The sequence below is a fragment of the Varanus komodoensis genome, unplaced genomic scaffold (genome assembly GCF_004798865.1).
Source record: "Varanus komodoensis strain SLA01 unplaced genomic scaffold, ASM479886v1 scaffold193, whole genome shotgun sequence".
Classification (NCBI taxonomy): domain Eukaryota; kingdom Metazoa; phylum Chordata; class Lepidosauria; order Squamata; family Varanidae; genus Varanus; species Varanus komodoensis.
Genome location: NW_025335558.1, coordinates 145444 through 162057, shown reverse-complemented (window position 1 = coordinate 162057; position 16614 = coordinate 145444). Strand labels below are relative to the sequence as shown.

General features: G+C 38.3%; 2 protein-coding genes and 1 pseudogene across 2 annotated transcripts; all 3 read left to right on the top strand.

The window, feature by feature from the left end:
* Positions 1 to 3491: 3491 nt before the first annotated feature.
* On the top strand, positions 3492 to 4493 carry LOC123022473 (olfactory receptor 6B1-like). Its single transcript, XM_044428171.1, has one exon. It carries the CDS (start codon positions 3492 to 3494, stop codon positions 4491 to 4493), a length of 1002 nt encoding a protein of 333 aa, XP_044284106.1.
* A 3282-nt stretch (positions 4494 to 7775) lies between these two features.
* Positions 7776 to 8899, top strand: LOC123022472 (annotated as a pseudogene).
* A 3910-nt stretch (positions 8900 to 12809) lies between these two features.
* On the top strand, positions 12810 to 16313 carry LOC123022471 (olfactory receptor 1M1-like). The gene is made up of 2 exons (XM_044428169.1): positions 12810 to 12827; positions 15321 to 16313. The coding sequence occupies exons 1-2, from the start codon at positions 12810 to 12812 to the stop codon at positions 16311 to 16313; spliced, it is 1011 nt and encodes a 336-aa protein (XP_044284104.1).
* Positions 16314 to 16614: the final 301 nt, after the last annotated feature.

Here is a 16614-nt window from a genome sequence, read left to right as displayed (position 1 = left end):
GGCAGTGCTGTGACAGAAAGATGTTGATTCCAAACTAGCATGCAAGTTTGCCAGGCCACCAGAACCCCTGCTTTGTGAGCAGGTGAGAAAAACCAGTGAACAATATATAAAACAGGAAATAGAGTTTAATTAAGACAGAAGGAGAAAGGGGTAGGGAGAACTAGCATCCTGGTGAATGCATGGTTTAAAGATAGATTTTAAAGCAGCAGCAACAAAAGCAATCTCTCTCCAGAAGAAAGAGACGAATGTAAGCCTCAGTTACCTGCTGATTGGTAACTGAAGGGAGGGCAGAACTTCCCTTTACAATCTCATAGTCCTTCTATGTACTCACAGAAAGAATGTCACCTTATAGAGAGGGGGGAAAAGACTGAGGGTCTCCACCAGAGGGCTTCACTCAGGCTCCATTTCCCCTTCCCTTCCATAATAAGAGGATAGATAGAATTCCAGAAGATGAAAGGTGGTGAAAAATCATTTTTCTCCCTTGCAAAACCTGCAAATGCCTAAAATTCCATCCTCCTGCAGGCACAACACACAGTATACCTACTTCCTTATCTAAGATGACAAAATCTTTTTTGCCAAAAGACAAAAAATAAGTGCCGCTGGTAAGTGAAACCTCACAATATTTCCAATTGATTTCCAAGAGCAAAATAGCACTCAAAATGAAGCTACAGTATATCTCAAAAAGTAGAGGTATTGACTCAAATGCAACCTTTTTTATAGAGATGCTGGGAATATTCAAAAGGGGGTGAAAATACGAGGAAGCATGGCCATCTGTGAATATCTGAGGAATGTATTTTTCTGTAGTCAAAAGATCCTCCTCTCTTGGGTAATTCATTAGGAAATGAGAAATTCTTTCAGCAACACTAAATTCCCTTTAGGATTTCACTCCCCTCCCCAAGTCTCTCTGTCTTAAATTCCCAAGAAAGTGCTGATGCATCAGTAGAAAATACTATTTTCCTTAACACTTGCAATGTCATGAATTGGTATAAAAAAAAGATTGGGTTGCTATTTTAGATACATAATTTCTTTCATGTCTGTTGTGATTTCATTTCTCTTTTTCAGGAACAAAATATATTTGCACTAGTTCCTTGGGGTTGCTTTTTATTATTTTGTTCATTTATTCAATTGGATCTATGCATTCCTTAAGTAGCAACTGGGCTATTGGTACTTTCCACATGGAAGAGAAATATATACAGTAAGTAAAGCATAAATGTACTAAATAGAAAGTTCACTTTTGGGCCAGGTTGTCTGGTGGAGTTGTTTCAGCATTGTTGAATCCATGATTCTCTTTTGTAGGAAAAAAATTGCAATCAGCAGATGAACATCCTAAATGAGGTAGGATTCAAACAGCCATATTTGCTTATGTAAGACTTTTATTTTAGTCCTAAGCATTGCTTCTATTCCACTCCTACAGTTAATTTGCATATGATATAACAAATTGTTTTTAATGTTGGCAGAGCTAAAAACTGTTTTCCAATGTGCATCATGGAATTTCACAGTTCTTTGAATTCTGAACATTGGGACAGGAAATTTAAGTCAGGGGTGGGGGGAATCCAGAGTCTGTTGATAGAAGCTACTCAATCATGAAAGATGGCTCTTTTTTCAAAAATTCTCTCTTTTTCTCATTCTCAGACCCATCTCAGTCCATTCAGCAGGGTGTACCAATGTCTGTATATTCCTTCCAGGGAGCTGGAGTGTCTGCAGTGTGGAGTGAGCAGGAAGTGGAACCGGGGGAGGGGGGTAGAAAAGCCATTGCAGTTGCATGTACCTCAATCAAAATCCAAACCAGTAGATATAATACAGCCAGACAGGACCACTATATCCAGACTTAGGCTGGGTTCACACGTCATTACAAGCAAACCTGTGCAGTTTCCATATTGCACAGTTTTCACCTGGGAGTGCTGGACAGACATATATAGTGATTTCTATGCTAGCTTGGTTTGCACTATTTTTGTTCTGCCTCCCGTTGTTGGCATGTATCCTATCAGACCCCTTACCCAACAATCAATCTCATGAGGGATGGCTGAAGCAGCTCCTGGAACAGTTGCTGCTTTTACCAAGGAGCTTAGTAGTAACTGCAGACCAGCACCATAGAAAACATGATGCCATGTTTGGGTGATCTTGTGATTCATGGAAACCATAGAATAGTTTGTTGTTCCTATTCATAGTTTCTAAAACCCAAACAAACCATGCTGAAATAATACAACACATTTTGATGACATTGTAGACCATCCTGTGCATGAAATTTCTTTGGGTTTTTGTTTTGTGTGTACTTAGAGATGTCATACTTCGAACTGAACTATTTAAACACAATGGGAATGAAATTAGGCATAAATAATTTGAGTCCTATTGTTTTCAATAGATCCATTCCAGTATAGCTAAATAAGCACCAACCTGATTGCTTTGTTTGTTGGTTGGTTTGTTACAATAAGAAGCTTTGGCTCATAAGGTGGTTTTATGTATTTAGGCTGCTTTCATTTCATTAATATGAGCATGTAGAAATTTCTGATTGAAGAAATGGGTCTAAAGGAAAGTGAGAACACTTCAAGAACTAACTTAGTTTCATGCAAGAGGTTGGGTCTAAAGTTAGTAAAACAAACAAACAGCAATAACTCTGAGATTCCCAACAATTATATTAGTTATGTCTAACTAAAATCCCATTGATTCCCATGGGTTTATCATCAGTATAACTACCCCATTGATTTTAAATATGAATGTTGTAAAACCTATTGAGAAATTGTGGAGCTAAGCATGTCTGTAGACACTGAGCAGCTTGGGCAGTCAGAGGTCTTGGATGCATCCTACTCAAGGGATCCTGTGGGCAGTTGGTTCACTACCATGTGTACAGAGCATTGGACAAGATGGACCTTTGATCTGATCCAGCATGGCTTATGTTCTTAACTTATTTGAGAGTTCCCACTAAATGAAAGTAAAAAATATTTTCATTTCCTTTATTCAAAAACACTGGCCCCAAAACTATGCCAGAGAAGATAACTACATGCATATACCCTTCTGGTGGGTGAGATGCAAGCATGTGAAGGAGAAATGAGGGAACATAATCTTCTTTATGTCTTCCAGAGTTCTCAGAATGAACTCAGACTGAAATTCCGAAGCTGAACACTAAAAATAAAATTATACCTTATATATTCACTACATTTCTTTTAAAGGTGCAAGTATGTATGCCCTCTATCTGGATTAGGACCCTTTCTCTCTCAGCTGCTCAGATTCCACCCCCACCCCTGCACATGGGTTAGAAAGGAAACAAAATCCTTTCAGATGTCTGAAGGGAAAAATGTTTATATATCTCATCCGCATGCATGACAAGTTCTTACATGGATCTGGACTGCACATACTTACCCTAGAATAAGAAACAGAGAGGAGGCCAGTTCCATGTAACATAATTAATGCAATGTGTACTTTGACCCTGAAGATGAAGATTGGATAAACATATCAGTAGTACCTAAAGCGTTCTATGGTGCTATTTGTTGCAGATGCAGGCTATTGAAATTCCAGAAACTAAAAATCAAACACTCGTCACAGAATTCATCCTGTTGGGATTTAGGCATCTTCAGGACATGAAGACTGCTGTTCTGCTGATCTTTCTTGTGATCTACATATCAACCATGACTGGAAATGTTCTCATTGTTGTACTGGTTGTGGCTGATCGACACCTTCATACACCCATGTATTTCTTTCTGTGGAATTTATCGTGCTTGGAGACCTTCTACAGTTCAGCTATTTTACCCAGAATTCTGAGTAGTTTACTGACTGGAGACAGAACCATTTCAGTGGATGGTTGTTTTGTGCAACATTATTTCTTCGCATGTCTAGCAGCTGTGGAATGTTATCTTCTTTCTGTAATGTCCTATGATCGATATTTGGCTATATGCAAACCTCTTCATTATGTAACACTTATGAATAGCAAGTTATGTCTGCAAATGGCAGCTGGATCTTGGTTAACAGGATTTCTTGCTAGTACAACAACAATTATTTTAATGTCACAGTTAGTCTTCTGTGGCCCCAATGTGATCGACCATTTCTTTTGTGATACCTTTCCAGTTCTACAGCTGTCCTGCAGCAACACAGTTCTTTTAAGGATACTGATTTTAATTTTTGTATCTATATTCACCCTTCCTCCTTTTACACTAACTTTAATGTCATATATCCACATAATCACAGCAGTCCTTAAAATCCCATCTGTTACTGGAAGGAAAAAGGCCTTTTCTACTTGTTCATCACACCTCATTGTGGTAACTATTTTCTATGGCACAATAGCCACAGCATACTCGTTACCACACTCCAGCACCCTGGGAGACCTGAACAAAGTTTTTTCGGGCTTTTATACCATCCTAACACCTCTGGTCAACCCTCTCATATATAGCCTGAGAAACAGAGATGTGAGAGAGTCTCTTCAGAGATCTGTAGTTGTCGCATGGGTCAGAACTCAGGTAATGGATCATAAAAGTAGGTTTCTGCAGACAAGGAGATCATGAAATTGATGGGAAAAGACTTAATGAAACTGTTGAGAACAAATATTTGCCTACCTGTCCCCACATAAAATTAAAGCATAGAATTGGAAACCTCAATGTTGCACAAATATCTTATCTCAGGCACTCATATGTACACTAGAATTATATTAGTTATAGCATAAATATATCTGTTGGTCTACTACACTGAAGTGACATTACTATTAGAGCAGCCCTTGGAACATGATGGACCTCAGATGTTTTGACTTCACATACCACCAACCCCAGTCAGCATGCCAATACGTGTGAATGGTGGCAACTTTCGCACAAGACATCTGGAAGGCATGAAGTTGGACAAAGCTGCATCAAAGTGTTGCTCTTAGAGAAGGTAGAGCAGTTGGTCATCTGTGGTGGTTTAATGATTAGAATATTGCTCTTCAGACTGTGAAATCCAAGTTCAGATCCAAGTTCAAATGAAGACATTTGGGGACAATCATTGGCTCTCAATAAGGATAGACAAAGTTGTCTGTTTATGGCCTATATTAATCTGCAACAAAAAGTCCCTCTCATAGTCAGTCATCACATACATGTTTAAATATGTATGTACACATGTGCTTTCTCTCAAAATGCATATTTCTGTGTATAATTCTCTGAAAATATTCATTTTACATATACACTGTGGTGTGCTTAAACTACCATGAACTGAACTGCATCATTCAGAGAAACAGTTTCTGATCTGTGCTTTTCTCTAGGCATGTTTGAGATCACCAATAAATAAATAAATAAATAAAACAAATTTCAGTTTGAACTTCAGTTCAGCTTTTTTTCCATTGTCATTTGTGACTTGCTTTTCAGTCCATTTGAAAAGTATTGATTTCAAATGAGAAAGCTATGTTTTTCTGTATGTGTGTATTTTTTCCCCAAAAGTGCACATTTCCCCATTTCCTAAAGTGTAAAAAAGTGTGCATGCATTGCATTTTAGAAAGTGCATTAAAAAAAACCTTTTTCCCCCTAAATGTGATTGCAAAGTCAGGAACATAATTTTAAAAATACTTTAGATGATTTGCTGAAATGAAATGGTAAATTCAGAACAGCCTTAATCAGGTATTCTATGTTGCCAAGAGGGAGTGGTTCTTTTTAGAAGTCAGAAACAATATAAATGCTAGGGTGAACATTTTACTAAACATAAGAGGATTAAAAAAGCAGAAAGTGCAAAACATCACAAAGCAAAATCTTAAGTTTGCATTCCTACAGTTGCCAGGGATCCCATCAAAGTATGGCAACAGACATGACTCCAGTCCTAGCCTCTAGAAAACAGTACCTTTCTGGATCAATTTCCATTGAAATCCCACCCTGAAAATGTCTCAGGGATTTGTGTGTGTGCGTGTGCATGTATAGATGTGTATGAATATCATCTTTGCATGGATACCATCCTGTCCTGGCTCAGCTCCAGTGACTGTGAGGATGTTTGGCAGCAAGCCAGCATATATTACTCTTCCTCAGCTCCAGTGACTAACCTTGAGACATTTCCTAAGGTGTATCAACTGGTCTTTCCAGTTGCTGAGTTTCAAATGGATAATTGACTCTGGGAATCAATGAGAAGAAGAAGCATCACCAGCCATTAAAGCAATAGGCTCAGCTGCAAGTCTGGACATGAGAAGGAACTGCTTGCTTGTACACCAGTAAACACCCTGAAATAACATGTGTCTTCCACATTTCCACTACAGTATTCCTGTGAAGGGTTCATTAAGCATATGAGTACAAAGCAGGCCTGAACTGTACACAGCTATCCCCTGAAGGTTTTCATGCAGTGACCTCCAGGTATCTTCACACAGGTCCTCTTCCTGCAGACTTTAATTCTATATGCACGTTGCCCCATGGGGTGGAGTTGCATCTGTGACATCAAGAGGTGAGGGGATGCAGCTCAGCTGGATTCTCTCTGCTCACATGTTTAATCAAATCATTTCAGAAAGACCTGAAATCCCCCTCATATGTGTGGTTCATCTTATTGAAAAGGTCTTCGTATAGAACTTCTCTGGTAGTTTGCCCAAGATGTTGATTTGGCTTTCTTTTGGTGGGGCTGGACAACATATTATTCAGAAGATTGTGAGCCTAAATGTCAATGAACAAATATGTTAGGACAAAGCATTCTTTTGTATTTCACATTGTCTTTGTGGATCCTGATTCTCAATACAAAAGCAACACCATCCAGATAACCACTACTCCCAGGAAAATCAAAAGTACAGAAACAAGTTGATTGGAGTATAAGGTAGGACCAGTCATGCATTAGATATTCAGTTATTACCTTGCACAGTTTCCACCTTCTGTGCAATTAATGCTTACCACTGAGATTTGGGTCAATTTGATTTTTAAAAAAAAATTAAAAGGATTTTTTAAGCAACTGTGCCAAGGGAGAGGTGAGTACATTTACAGAACATGGAACAGGATGCCTGATTGCAACATATTTGCTTTTCAGTGTGTCACTGCACTCACCATTACTCCAGTGGCAGAGTAAGAATAAGAGGGCATTAATTTTCTCCAGCATGCCTGAGAAAATTTTCTCCAGCATGCCTCTATGCATAGGACTCTATGAAGATTTAAAGCTGTATTAAGATGGGCAAGTGTTGTTAGTTTTGTGAAAAGTAATAGGCAACCACAATATCACATAAATTGATGTATGGTAAGTAGTGGTGCTAGACGTGATCTGTGCTGACTTCTAGAATTCATCCAACTGGAAGACAAATCTGGTGCTCAGAATTAAAATAAGAATCTTAGGATAAGGTTCAGTTTATAAACATCTGAAAATCAGGGGATGTAGAAATTGCTTATTTCTGAGAGATCAAAAATCATACTTTATTTCACAGAAATGAACCAAATGCTGAATAACATACAGTATGGAAACTAGAGAGATGATTCCTTATGTTGTAACGACAATTACAGAACTTTCAAAATATGTCCTGGTAGTACAGTGTGGACACTTAATTTCAAGTTCACACTTGAAAGTTTTGCAGGGGGGTGATTGTGGAATCCCTTTTAAGTAAACATATCAATGTTATAGTAAAATAGCTGTAGTCTTATGCCTTTTCATACAAGGCTCAGTTAACTCATGAGGTAATAAAATATAGATCCATGAGAATGCAAGTCTGGTTTCACATTGTGAAATAGATTAAACTTGCAGGTTTGTGAAGATTTTACATTTTCCTTTTATACAGAACCCTTTGCCTAGTATCAAAAAGGGGACATGGCAGCAGGCAACACTGTAGCTTCCTGCTCTGTTAATTGCTAAGAAATGAGAGTACAGACACAGTAATGGCGATAGCAGCAGCATCAGTAACTGCAACAACAATGCTAATAAAAATATTAGTATAAATCTGATGTCAGGCATTTTCAACGATGAATATCCATCTGAGATAATGCAGTCTATTTTATTCTCTTTTATTTCTAGATTCCACAAGGAATTACCCATGGTCCATGCAATGAAGTTATGAAATCACAAAATACAACCAGCATTAATGAATTTGTCCTGCTCGGATTTGGAGATCTAAAAGAATTGGAAGATTTTTTTATTCCTTCTGTTTTTGCTTATTTATCTTATGACCATGGCAGGGAACATTCTCATTGTTCTATTAGTAGTAGCTGACAGACATCTTCACACCCCAATGTATTTCTTCCTGGGAAACTTGTCCTTCCTGGAGACTTGTTACAGCTCAGTTTTATTGCCGAGGTTTCTAGCTAGCATCTTTTCTCATGATAAAACCATATCCATCCAAAGTTGCTTTGTGCAACATTATTTCTTTGCAGCTCTGGTAGCAGTTGAAAGTTATCTGCTATCTGTGATGTCCTATGACCAGTATTTAGCAATATGTAGACCCTTACATCATGGAACAACTATGAATGACAGACTATGCATGCAGATGATAATTACATGTTGGATAAATGGTTTCTTGGTTAGTGCCCTAGCAACTTCGCTTATGTCTAGGTTAAATTTTTGCGGTCCCAAGGAAATTGACCATTTCTTGTGTGATAGCTTTCCAATCATAAACCTGTCTTGCAGTGACATACAGATCATGAGAACAATTATGTATGCAGCAGCTTCCTTATTCACATTTCCTCCGTTCATCTTAATTCTTGCTTCTTACATATTCATTATTCAGGCTATCCTTAGAATACCATCTACTACAGGCAAGGAGAAGGCATTTTCTACATGTTCCTCTCATCTTTCTGTTGTTACAGTGTTTTATGGCACTGCTATGGTTGTGTATATCCTACCAAGCACCAAAGAACTGAGAAAACTAAATAAAGCATTCTCTGTTGTGTACACATTCCTGCCACCACTTCTGAACCCTATTATATACAGCCTGAGAAATGCAGAGCTGAAACAGGCCCTGAGGAGAATTATCAGTCTCGTTTTTAATAGAACATGGGATAAGTAATGTCAAAAAATCAGGTGCATGTATTCCTGATGCAAGAATCTGTACCAGACTGTGATACAGTTTTCTCATGGAGCAGAGATGATCCCACAATTTCTACAACATTCTGAGCTGCCTTTCAAGAGATCCCCTGTCCCATCACCCTCTTTTCCTTGCATGATATATTTGTATATTCCATTCCACAGCTTTTATCAACTAGATTATAGATGCTAGAATATGCCATAGGATGTCCTCTACAAGACGCTGCTATAATGAATAGACATTCCATTTCTCATCTCTTTGCCAAAGACTGGAGCAAGAACTTTTATTGCATTCTGTGAATGAGAAGAAAGTGTGTGTGCGTGCGTGCATGTGCATGTGTGTGTCTCTGGTGCAGGGCAGCATCAACACAAATGCACTGGTTGAGCCCTCTGAGTAAGTTGGTAAGCTAACATAGGTTTTCCCTGGGACTCAAAACACAGAGAGAATGCCAGATGGAAGGCATTTCACATATTTTAAGGTTTTTCCTTTGCTCTCTTACTGCCCAATCCATTAGATGTGTAAGGAGAGCGTGCTTCAGGAAACAAAGAGCAAAAGTGCAGATGAAGAAAAGTTGGCAGAACTTGGGGAGAGAATTGTGTTCTCTTGACAATTTGTCAAGATCTTCCCAAATCTATAGGTGAACCAGAATGTGGTTATCCCTTGGCATGCTTCAGTTTTGCAAAGCAGTTCTCTGAATGCAAAGCAAAACTGAACAAAAAGCACAGTGTATTAGGAGAAGGCATGCACAAAAATATGTAAATCCGTGGTAGGGTACAGTACAGAAAGTCATTATATACAGGAAAATGGGGGGTATAAATTGCCTTCAAGTTCTACTCAACACTTGGAGTTTTGTACCTAATGGAGGAGGTGACAGAAGAAGTCCTTATAAATGCAGCATTGTGTAAACTAAGGGATGGCGACATTACAGACACTTCATCTATAAGATGGATGGCTCATTCTTTGGCATCTACACTCATGGTGCTGGAATAGGCAGATACCTCCATTAGTACATATCTTGAGTTAACAAATCTGGCTCAAATTTATAGCATAATTTGTGTCTCAGCTCATCATCCCCACACTTCACATGTGTAAGTCCATGCAAAAGCTGTCCATTAATACATATGTTACAAACAATGCACGGCAGTTTCTGTATACTGCTTTTATTTTATTTTTAATTGGAAAGTACATGGGAGAAATGGGATCAACAAGCTTGACATGGAAACCTGACAATTTCAATGCATCTGTGATTGACAGATCCATCCATCCTTCCTCTTCATATTTAACTGTAATGTCACTCTCAAACTTTTTGCACACTATTTTTCTCCTCCTGTTTTGCGTGCTTTCATGATGTCACCCTTGTTTAAAAACCGTGTACATAATCTTTGGTACAAGATAGCTTCAGGGTGGAATTTATAAATGTAAAACGTACAGGCACACATTCATACTTGTATGGTAAATCTGAGGCAAGCCCAAACCTATCCTAGTATGGGGGAAATCTGCCTTCCCTAACCAGGCATCTCCTAGATCTTTTGGATTATATTTCCCAACACAACCATGCCCAGTGGTTAAGCTGGCTGAGTGCAAGGGGAAATGTGCACTAAAACATTTGGAAGATGTTGAGTTGGGGATGGCTTTCTAAGGATGCCAGGTGAAAGGAGAGGAGAAAGGACCCCCTGAAGAAACCTAAAGTTAGTGATGTGTGGGTCTGCAAAGCCCATGCTTGCCAACATTCCCGATTTCCATCTTAAAGCTTGTTCTCTCAATCACATTGAGAGATTTTTTCCCTTTTCTCATGAAAATCCATGTGGCTTTTTGGTCAATATTTTTTCCAAATTCTATGCTGCTTCAAAATGGAATGAATCTGCTCCAATTGATTAAAGTGCATTTGTGTGCATTTTTCAAAAGTACAATCTTGAATGCATATTTCGAATGTACACAAGATGGTTCAGGATCCACTTTGCAGTCTTTGAAATATACAAACTTCAGCCACAGTCCACATCACCTCCTGTATGTGGTCCAAAGTGAGCAAATTGGGCTAACCATGATTAAAAAATGAACTGAAATACAATAGGCTTACATCCCTATGCATGGTATCTGTTACAAGATATATGCATACACACCCAATCTGGATTTTGCACATGCAGTACTTGGGCATACAATTTTTACACTTCTGTTTTTGAATCCATGATGTGCTCCAGTACTGGCATGGGTTACAATGGGCTTCACCAGCACAACTGAGGTCACTGATTAGTCTCTTTTAACCTTTAGTATTGCTTTAGCTAATTTTTTAACACCATTATGGAGATAATTCTCTTCATTCCATTATGGAGATAATTCTCTTTAGTTTTGAGTCTTAATCAAATTAATTCCCTTCAGGATTATATATGGCAGAATCTTCTCAAAGTAGACTTCCCGTAGATGAGGCCAATATTCTAAATGTTGAGATCCAACACTTCTAGATTTATGAAAAAAAAAATGCTATCCTCATGGGGATATTATTATTCTTGTTATTATTATGGAGGAAGGCTATAATTTAGTCAGGTCTGAAATATTCAGTGATAATTTTTTTAAAAAAATATTTATTTATTTATGTATTTATTCATTCAAAATATTTATATGCCATCCTATTCGCAAAAAAGCCTCAGGATGGCTTACAATATAAAACATAACACAAGCAACATAAATAACATGAATAAATTCCCGACCCACATTGGCTGCAATTAAAAACATAGAAAAGACAATATTAAAACTTATTAAAATACCGCTGGAATAAAAAGGTCTTAACCTGGCACCAAAAAACAAATAACAATGGTGCCAGGCGGACCTCTCTGGGGTCTTTTTATAAGGCTTTAGCCTCTCTTTATAAGGCTTTAGCCCCTCCCAATATGGTACCTTTGCAAAGGGGTCCTCATTTAGGATTATGTGCCTATGAACAAACTTCAGATACATCTGCCGATGCCTTTGTGCATTTCTTTCATTCCCTATCACCAAAGTAATGGTTAAAGCATTAATGGCAGCATTAGAAAACACAATCCAGTTACAGTCTGTGCTTTTCTCATTTGCCACATCTGTTGAACACCTTTTCTGACCATTTCCATATCCTGCTGGAGGGCCATTGAGGATGGCAGAATCAGTGAAGGCAGCAAAGGTGTGAATAATATGTAGTTCAACCTGAGAAGAAACGGTATCTTTGCATGTATATTGTGAATGTATATGCAAAAGGGGCATGTATATTAGCAGCAGCTGGAGGAGGAGGAGGAGGAGGAAAAATCCCATATGGCTTTATAACAATAAGAACAATTTTAAAAAGGGGTTTTCCCTTCAGATCCATTATAGCCCTTAGATGCTATCAATTTCTCCCTTCCTCTGCATTTCCCTTGAGTGCAGAGAGTGCAAATAGTGGGAGTTTTATTAACCAAAATGTCAAAGGAAACTTTCCTTCTTCTATAAAAGGCAGCTCATATCCAAGAAAGTAGGAACTAGTAGGCTACCAGTGTGTTTTTTCTTCAGCAATTATATAACAAAGGTGTTCATGATATCATTCAATCCATATATTAGAAAACCTGTCCTGAAACATCTCTTTGAATCTTAAGTCCTGATGACATTATCTCCCTCTGCTTTAGAGAAAGAAGATGCTGAAAAGAAAAATATGATATCCACCTGTAGCTGACATGATAAAATTGACTAGTTGACAAGGGCTTCATCAGGTTTTAAATTTCCATGACCAAGAGATTTAGCTGATCTGTCCTTTAGGTTAACTAATGAGACAGTTGTGCACCTAGAATATCAAACAGTTTCCATGAGAACAGTAGTGTCACAGAACACACTTGTAACTGATAAAAACCTAAAGAAATTATATCCTGGTTGCTGAAAGGTACATCTGAAATTAGTAATGACTAGCCCATTCAAGGTATGTGGTCTTTTATTCTTTTCTTATTTCATGGTGTCTTTTTCAGGTCTGCCTAGGATTAATTCTGTATGCTGATGATGTATTTCAGGAACAGCTTTACAAGTGTGTCTTTACTGAAGGCAATAGTCTTTTTCTAGCATTCAAGATAGTGTGGAAATGTACTGAAATCGTAAAAGCAGCAAGCTGGAAGGGTGACAGGGACCACTTGCTCCATTGAGGAACCATTTGAATAACATAGAACTGCAATGCTGGAAGTGGCTGAATTAAGAGGGAGAGGGAAGGAAAGAGACAGAAGAAAAAGAAAAACTCCAGGGCCAAAGCACCATGAGAGCAGCCAAGATATGCCCCAAATAGCCATCCTTTTATATATTATGTGACTAAGGATGCATTCATCAATATCTTCACTAACATTAGTGAGGATTAATTCTGAATAGACAAGTATGACATTACACAATTAGATTTATCTGAAACATAGTCCTCATGTATGCATTTCTGTTTAGATATATAACCCATGTAGTTCCATGAGGGTTGTTCCCAAGCAATTGCATCTTTCTTTCCTCCCATTTTTAGTCTTTATATGAATATAATTAATAACACCTCACTGTCCTGAGTGGCTTGAATGGACTCAGATTCAGACTGGGCTAGTGGACCCAGATTTCCCACACCCTCACTACCCACAGCAACCATCAAGCTAGGAATGTGTGAATCTCTCATTTATCTCAGTTACCTGTCTTTCCAATCCTATGTTCAGTTCCTCTCCAATTTAAGAATATCTCCAGTCATCTCAACATTTGAGATTTTATTCTAAGTTTCCATGAACATTTATGGTCAGGTATGTGTGAATTTGTTCCATCACATGTACTTTGTTCCTGTATGTTTGCCTAATACAAAAATAGCAAGCTTCCCATAACACATAATATAATAATTCCCCACCAACTCCAGATAAAGGTTGAGAGAATAATGCTGTTTCTGAAGCAGATCAACCAGCTGGGACTGTAAGATGTTTGGCATGGTATTAAACACAAGCCCATCATGTCTTCAGCTTTCCTCAGCTCCTCATAGCCTTATTATAAATAAAGCCGATATTTTACTGTTGATTAGCATTAATTTTTAACCCAAATGAAAGAATGTAGGGTAATATAGGTCACACACAAGAATATTTCTTGCAAAGGAACAATTTTTGAAAAAAGTGACATCCAGTGGCTCATTGAGTGCGGATCTAATCCATGCATTTATTTGTTATTTATTTTACAACATCTATATATTGCTCCATATTCTAGCATGGGAATTCTAGAGTAGTGGGACAATAAAACACCAGACAAATAGGTTAATACAAGAATATGTTAAAGGCAAATCACCCAAACCATGTTTGGTTAGATCAAGAAAGCTTCCTGAAATATATATCTATATAAATTGACATTTAGAGGAGGTGCTGAAAAGTAGGTGTTGGCACCTTTCTCACCTCTGGATGCAGGGAGTTTCAAAGAAATGGAGCTGTAAAGGTTCTTCACAAGGGGGCTTCTGGCAGGCCATAGGTAAAGTTGTTAAAAGCTGTATACCTTAGTATTGAAATCTGGAATTTGCCCAGGTAGCCACTAGGTGGCCAGTGCAGGTCTTTCAAGAAGGAGGTTTCCTGCTGAAAAGGGGCAGCACCTAGCAACAACCAAGCTGCCACATTCTGCATGAGCTTCAGCTTTCAGACCAGCCACAGATGGCATTGCAACAAGGCAAATTAAATCCAAGATTCAAGTTCCAGATGATTCCACTCATTGTGAGGGATATTTTGCTGCCCTGTGATTTGGAAGTTTTACAGTTGTACAGATGTTTGACATGCAGAAGGTCCCAGGTTTAATCATATATTTCTTCAGGTAGGGCTGGGAAAGACACTCATCACAAACCCTGGAGGACCACTAGCAGTTAATAAAGACAATGCTGCACTAGATAATCAGAATAAAACAGATCCAGATGTTGCAGTGTTCTACCGCTACATGACTCCATTTTAGACAAAAACCAAAGCAGCATGATCCGATGGTTCCTGGTGATGAAACTGCATTTGAGTTGATGTTGGAAGAAGTAGCATCCATGTTGAAGATAAACTGATCTATTATCATGGCCCGTGTAGGAATCCTATCCTATCAGAAATTAGTAAAAAATATAATTACTGAAAAGAAAAACGTGCAAAGTATGCACTCAAACTAAGCTGTATGGATCTTTGATCTGCACTGTCATCTAGAAATACACACAGATGCACACAAAACTGGACACAAGGGATGTCATTCATGACAATGTCTGGTCTACATGCAAGTCCATAAAGCAAAGGTAGACAAGATGCTATGTAGCAGTTCTGTTGATCTATGAGACCACTGGGCAAAAGGGTGGAAACCTCGTTCAACTAATAGCTCAGAGTTTGCATATATCTCTGCCCTATCCAGCAAGGCTTCAGTTTCCAAGACAAAAAAGCAACTGTGATTTGCCATTGCTGTGTTTTTGCAGGTGCAGCTAATTTACAATACCAAATTGAAGAATCAGTCAAACATAACTGAATTCATTCTGCTGGGATTTGAAGAGCATCAGCTATTGCAGATTCCTCTTTTCACCCTGTTTCTTCTCATCTACATTGTGACAATGGCTGGGAACATCATTCTTATCCTGCTTGTTACCATTGACTCACACCTTCATACCCCCATGTACTTTTTCCTTGGGAACCTCTCCTACTTAGAGATCTGCTGCAGCTCAAATATCTTGCCAAGAATGCTCTACAGTTTTCTTACTGGAAGGAAGACAATTTCTGTCAATGCATGCTTTATGCAAGAATATGTTTTTGGTTCCTTGGGATCTGTGGAATGCTACCTCTTATCTGTAATGTCTTATGACCGATATTTAGCTATAGGTAAGCCACTACATTATGCCACCGTGATGAGTAGCAAGTTATGTCTCCAGCTGATAGTCACCTCTTGGATTAGTTCTGTTCTTTTAAGTAGCATAACCTTGATTTTAATATCCCAGCTAGTTTTCTGTGCCAGCAATGAAATTGACCATTATTTTTGTGACACCTTCCCTCTCATAGAACTCTCTTGCAGTGACACCCATATATTAAAACTGTTTCTATATGTTTTATCCTCTGTAATCACATTCCCTCCATTTACATTGACCTTAACATCATACATTTTCATCATTGCAGCCATAATGAGAATTCCGTCCACCACAGGGAAACAAAAGGCATTTTCCACTTGTTCCTCCCATCTCTTGGTAGTTACGTTTTTTTATGGCACACTGATTAGCATATATGTAATACCAGGTAACAATAGACTGAATGGCCTTCACAAAGTTTTCTCCATTTTCTATACCATCCTGACCCCCATGGTCAACCCCATCATATACAGTCTGAGAAATAAAGAGGTAAAGGATGCCTTGAGAAGACTCACCTCTTTACTCTTAGTTAAAACTCAGAAGAAAATCAGATACAGCAACAGGTCCATGTTCTGATTTCTTTAACTCCTTTCAAAATATGATAGACTTTCTAATCAATTGCTTCTGGAAGGTTAATTTCAACTTCTAGGTAACTGCAAAGTAAAGTAATTTGCATGGATAGATGTTCACATGTAAAGCAACATTTGAAATCAATGTGTTGTGAAGTTCAATATTCATACTGGTTTGCTTTTATCCCTTTAAAGGTAAAACAAAGTTGGGGTTGCAGAGGAGTGGTCTAGAAGGTTGTACAGGGCTGGATCAAGGGAGAATGGATGAGAGGAAGCAGTTGCTTGTCTCCTTGAGGCAAGCAGGATGT

Excerpts from the sequence above, each read along its gene's own strand:
- LOC123022473 (XM_044428171.1), top strand. The coding sequence starts at position 3,492 with ATGCAGGCTATTGAAATTCCAGAAACTAAAAATCAAACACTCGTCACA.